Source organism: Sciurus vulgaris (assembly GCF_902686455.1).
Source record: "Sciurus vulgaris genome assembly, chromosome: 1".
Lineage (NCBI taxonomy): Eukaryota > Metazoa > Chordata > Mammalia > Rodentia > Sciuridae > Sciurus > Sciurus vulgaris.
In genome coordinates this window covers 114,624,684-114,629,991 of record NC_136461.1, presented here as the reverse complement: position 1 = coordinate 114,629,991, position 5,308 = coordinate 114,624,684, and the positions used below count along the sequence as shown (strand labels likewise).

The 5,308-nt window shown below is 51.0% G+C and overlaps 1 protein-coding gene across 1 annotated transcript; it reads right to left on the bottom strand.

Moving 5' to 3' along the window:
- Nucleotides 1-2,328: 2,328 nt before the first annotated feature.
- Nucleotides 2,329-5,025, bottom strand: LORICRIN (loricrin cornified envelope precursor protein). The gene is made up of 2 exons (XM_079155341.1): nt 4,885-5,025; nt 2,329-3,762 (listed from the first exon to the last, which is right to left on the bottom strand). Exon 2 carries the CDS (start codon nt 3,737-3,739, stop codon nt 2,564-2,566), a length of 1,176 nt encoding a protein of 391 aa, XP_079011467.1. The 5' UTR covers nt 3,740-3,762; nt 4,885-5,025; the 3' UTR covers nt 2,329-2,563.
- Between the last annotated feature and the right edge of the window lie 283 nt (nt 5,026-5,308).

The window sequence follows — 5,308 nt, the reverse complement described above, 5'->3', positions numbered from 1 at the left end:
GTTGATGTGAGAGCCCCAGAGGCTGGGAGTGACTGGTCGGGCTGAGGGATCCTGGAGATGGGGCTCAGTCAGTCTGGCCAGGGGTCCTACGGGGCCTGGCTGTTGTCTCAAAATGGCAGCAGCTATGTGTAATCAAACCTGCAGGTACTGTAACAGTGAACATCCAGGCAGCAGCAGGCAGCTGGTGCTCCACTGGTGGTCGATGATCTGTTTGCTGACTGTTGTCGGACGATCGGGAGGTGAACCTCGTGCGTTGGGTGATAGATAGGAGTAAGGCAGGTGATGGACCTCTTTGTCATCTTTATCCTACTATTGAGGCTATCTAGTGAGTTTTTTTTTTTAATTTCAGTTCTAAATTTCAGTTCTATGTTACATTCTTTAGTTCAGTTCTAAAATTTCCACTTGGTTCCTCTTTATGTCTTTGCTGAGACTAATTTTTTGTTTCAATTGTTTATAGTTTTTTTAGATGTTGATAGATTTTTATTTTATTCATTTATTTCTATGTGATTCTGAGAATTGAACCCCGGCATGCTAGGCAAGTGCTCTACCACTGAGCCACAGCCCCCACCCTTGTTTATAGTTTTTTATTGAAGCATTTTATAATAAGTTCTTATTAAAATCTTGATGGATAATCCTCAAACTTCTGTCGTTTCAGTGTTGGCATCAATTGATTGGGTCTTTTCCTCATTCAAATTAAGAATTTTCCTGGTTCTTGATATGATGAGTGATTTTTTCTTTCTTTCTTTTTTTTTTTTTTTTTTTTTTTTTTTTTGGGCGGTGCTGGGGATTGAACCCAGGGCCTTGTGCTTATGAGGCAGGCACTCTACCAACTGAGCTATATCCCCAGTCCAATGAGTGATTTCTTATTGTGTGCTGAACATTTTGGGTATTATGAGACTTTGTATCTTTGCTAATACCACAGCAGTGTTTGTGTGTGTTGGGGCGGGGAGGAGAAAGAGTTGTACCATCTCCTTTCCCCTGAATAAGTCCATGTGAACTCCTTCCATGGTGGAAGTCCAGGATTTCTATCCAGTTATTGGTTAAAGTAGGATGGGCATTGACAAAAAGGGATGACTTGTTTTGCTAAGTCATTCTTTTCCTGATTCTTTGGATAAATAAAGATTTTTTGAGGGACGATTTTTGTCTACATCTGTCAATGCTTCTTGGGTGTAGAATTCCTAGTGCCCAATCTAGTACACCTAGAAAACTCAGGGAATTACTATCTCTGTGCCAGTTCTTTTGTTCTGAGGGCTTTAGCTACTCTGCCTTTTTCTTTCCTCCTTTCTGAACTTTAAAATTTTTGTTTTATATATGATATCCAGAGATTTATCCCATCTTGTCCAGAACTGAAGGTCTGACTTTCATTTGTTTAAAATAATATAAAATAACACACAAGGTGGACTATATTGTTAACACCCCTACCTGTTTTGATTTGTGTTACTGTAAAATGATGAAGGTGTTGGTGACTCTATATGAAGAATTGGAGGAGAATTTGTCTTTTTGTTTCTAGTAGTGACTAGATGGGAAGGTGATCTTGACTTTTTGAGAAGCAGTTTTGCTTAAGTAAATCAATAAATTAGCATTTATTTAAAGCTGATAAAATCAGAATATAAAACAGGACCTGGCTAGACTGATGATCTACCTCTTCACTGAGAGCTGTGCAATTGACACATCCGGTGGAACCATTGTAGCTTCTTCAGTGTTAACTGGAAAGTTTCCTGTTTTCCTGTGACCTCCTTGGTACTGATGTTTAACATCTTATGCATTCATGTGTATCTTCCTAAGTTTGGTGAAACACCTTCAAGAGGGCAGAAAATAGCTTCCCTACTTCCTTCTGTTCCTACAGGTGCCTAGTAGAGTGACTTTTACACTATGGAGGCTCTTGAATATCTCATAGTCTATTCTTTCTCCTGTGAGTCTGGAAAGCTAGGGTTCCTAGGTGCAGCCACCCTATTATCAGACCTTGCTGAGTAAGCTCTGGACTGTAGAGAGAAATCTTTTCAGCCTATCTACAAAAACCAACCAACCAACCAAAAACCTAGATGAAGTGACCCATGGTGGCTACCCAACTCACTGAGGGTGTTTAGTGAAAGTCGCTTTCCAGGAATTTTGTGTTTTGAGATCACTTCATGATGGGAAGCCACAAACCAGATTTTCACATCGTTGGTCATTGTTTACCAGTCATTACTCCCCTCACTCTCTTTATCCCCTCACTCTCTCTGCAATGAATATTCCTTGAATGAATGAAGTGTGGATGAATGAATGGAAGAAAAGAATAGACGGAAAGGATGAATTTCAAAGCTACAAAGACTGCTGGAGACCCAGAGATTCTCATGAATTGCAAATTTATTGATTAAGGAGGCACTGGAGTTGGGAGGTAGTCATACAGAAACCAAGAAAAAACTGCAGAATAAGATGCAGCCTGAGAACTCAATGGCTTCTTCTATGCTGATTAAGACGTGAAGGATTTGGAAACTTTGGGCAATATCATGAGATCGCTAAGCCCACTGGCGCCAACGGAGAACACCTCCAGCTCCTTGGTCTCCGCGGCATCCTGGGGGCCTTATTTGCATGGCCAGGAAGGCGCCTGCTTCTGCTGGGTCTGGTGGCAGATCGGGACGCCCTTGCCACCCCCAGAGCCACCCCCGGAGGAACCACCTCCGCAGCTGCCGCCGCCGCCGCCACTGGAGAAGCAGCCTCCGCCGCCTCCGGAGGAGCCCCCGCCGCAGCTGGAACCGCCGCCGCCCCCAGCGCTGGAGAAGCAGCCTCCGCCGCCTCCGGAGGAGCCGCCGCCACAGCCGCCGCCGGACGAGCCCCCTCCGTAGCTCTGCTGAGGGGCGCACGAGGTCTGGGCGGTCTGCTGCGAGGAGTAGTAGCCGGAGCCGCCGCCACCGGAGGAGCCCCCGCCGCAGCTGGAGCCACCGCCGGAGTAGCCGCCGCCGCCACTGGAGTAGCAACAGCCGCCGCCCCCGGAGGAGCCGCCGCCGCAACCGGAGCCGCCCCCGGAGGAGCCGCCGCCGCAACCCGAGCCGCCGCTAGAGCCGCCTCCGTAGCTCTGGCACTGGAACTGCTGGCTGGAGCCGCCTCCGCCGCCCCCGCCGCTAGAATAGCAGCCTCCGCTGCCGCCCCCAGAGGAGCCGCCGCCGCAGAAAGAACCGCTGCCGCCCCCGGAGGAGCCGCCGCCGCAACCACCGGAGCTGCCACCCCCGTAGGAACCTCCACCGCAGCTGGAGCCGCCACCGCCGCCGCCGCCGCTGGAGTAGCAGCCACTGCCGCCCCCGGAGGAACCGCCGCCCCCGGAGTACTTGATGCCCCCTCCGGAGCCGCCTCCACAGCCTCCAGAGCTACCGCCGCCACCGCCGGAGTAGCCGCCACAGCTGGAGCCGCCGCCACCGCCGGAGTAGCCGCCACAGCCAGAGCCGCCGCCGCCGGAGTAGCCGCCGCAGCCGGAGCCGCCTCCGCCCCCGGAGTAGCCGCCGCCGCCGCCTCCGGAGTACTTGATCCCTCCTCCGGAGCCCCCGCCGCCTCCGCAACTGGAGCCACCCCCAGAGCCACCGCCTCCGCAGCTGGAGCCACCGCCTCCGCCGCCTCCGCCGCAGCTGGAACCGCCGCCGCCACTATAGAAACCGCAGCCGCCGCTGCCGCCTCCGCCTCCGCCTCCGCCGCTGCCGCCGCCGCCAGAGGTCTTCCCGCAACCCGCTGGGGGATAGGGGGTGGGCTGCTTTTTCTGGTGGGACATCTTGTCTAAGCAGGAAGGGGACCCTGGAAAGAGAAAAGAGCATCAGTGGACCAGCGACAATAGGAGGCATCGAAGAAGGCAGTTGCATCATGACAACATCCTGAGTGCTCTTAGTGCCTCTCTGGGGCTAGGCTCAGTGTTCTGTTCAGGTGCCAGAAGAGTCTCAGCTGGGACTTCCAGGATTGCTACTTCTGGAGAAGGGTCCATCCAGCAGAAAGTCTTTGTCCAGCTTTGAATAGCTCAGTTAGTGGTGCCTACTCTCTCTCCCAGCTCTGTCTGATCTCTGTTGTGAATTGCCGGGAGATCAACCCCCACTGACTCCCGCTTCTCACCTGTAAAGTGAGGCGGTTGGAACACTTTGACACTTAGGTCTCTTTCAATCCCAACACTGGTTTTGAGTTAAAATAGAAACTACCTAGGATGGGGGAGATTTGTTGGGATGTCAGAGGTCTGTTGTATTCCATTCTCTGCAAAAACCCATAGTTTAAACTCTTGCTCTGTCCCAGTGAGTAAGGACATGATTCAAGGACTAGTTATTAGAAAAGGCAGGCTCTGCTGTGTCTATAAACAGGGAAAAGGACCTTTATGGTCCTTTGGGCCAGCGTCTTGGACCAGAAGATATCAAACATATCTTTTAAGAGATACTAAGTCCAAATTTGGTAGAGGGAACTGTAACTAGTAGGAATTTGTATCACAACATTTCATAAGTCATTACCCTTTCAGATCATCTGCCTCTGTGAAACAGGACTTAAGTTTTTGCGACTCCTAAAATCCCTGTCATCTGCAGCAGTCTCAGAACCATCCTCCCTACTCTCTGAGCCTCTCCTCCAGACAGGTTCATGAGGTTCATCCAGCCCATGCACAGGCTGCCTTGGACAGCCATTGCAGGGTCCACATGTGTGCCTGGTACTGCCCCTGCTCCTATGGGGATGTCTTGGTGAAGGCTACATTCTGGCCAGAGGACCAGAAACACTATCTGCAGCTCTGCCCTCCATCCCTTTCCTGAATCCCTTCTCATTATGAATGCAGTAGTGAAGGCAAAGGTCTTCTAGCTTCCAAAGGGAGAGAGGCCCTGCTCACTAACACATGTAGGTCTGAGCAAGACCAGCTGGAAAGATGAGAAGGCCAGTAGAACCCACACTTACCTGAAGCACCAGGAAGGGTGAGAGAAGAGAGGAGATGCTGGTGATGTGAGGAGCACTGGAGCTCCTGAGGTTTTATACTCTGTCTTCTCTGACTCACTTATTGATTGGTTCAGCCTCTTGTGTTTGGCCCCACTTACGTGACTGGTAGCTATGGGCCCCACCTCCCTGTGATTGCAGGCACAGGGTGGCCCATTCATGAAGATTTTGGCATTCTTGAGATAGTCAGCCCAGTGTATGACTGGCCCCTTCTCTGATGCAACTGCGGGGACAGGCTGGTCAGTGGGGATGGTCAGCCAGAGTGGATGGCAGACATTGTTTCCAAAACTCCTGGTGTGGAGCATGTGCCATAACCAGAGGGCTGTGTTTGAGGAATAGGTCCAAGCCACAGGTCTTGAGGTGGCCTAAGAGAGGCACACTGGAGGTC

Bases quoted from the DNA above. Each gene is read 5' to 3' on its own strand.
- LORICRIN (XM_079155341.1), bottom strand. From the start codon at position 3,739: ATGTCCCACCAGAAAAAGCAGCCCACCCCCTATCCCCCAGCGGGTTGC.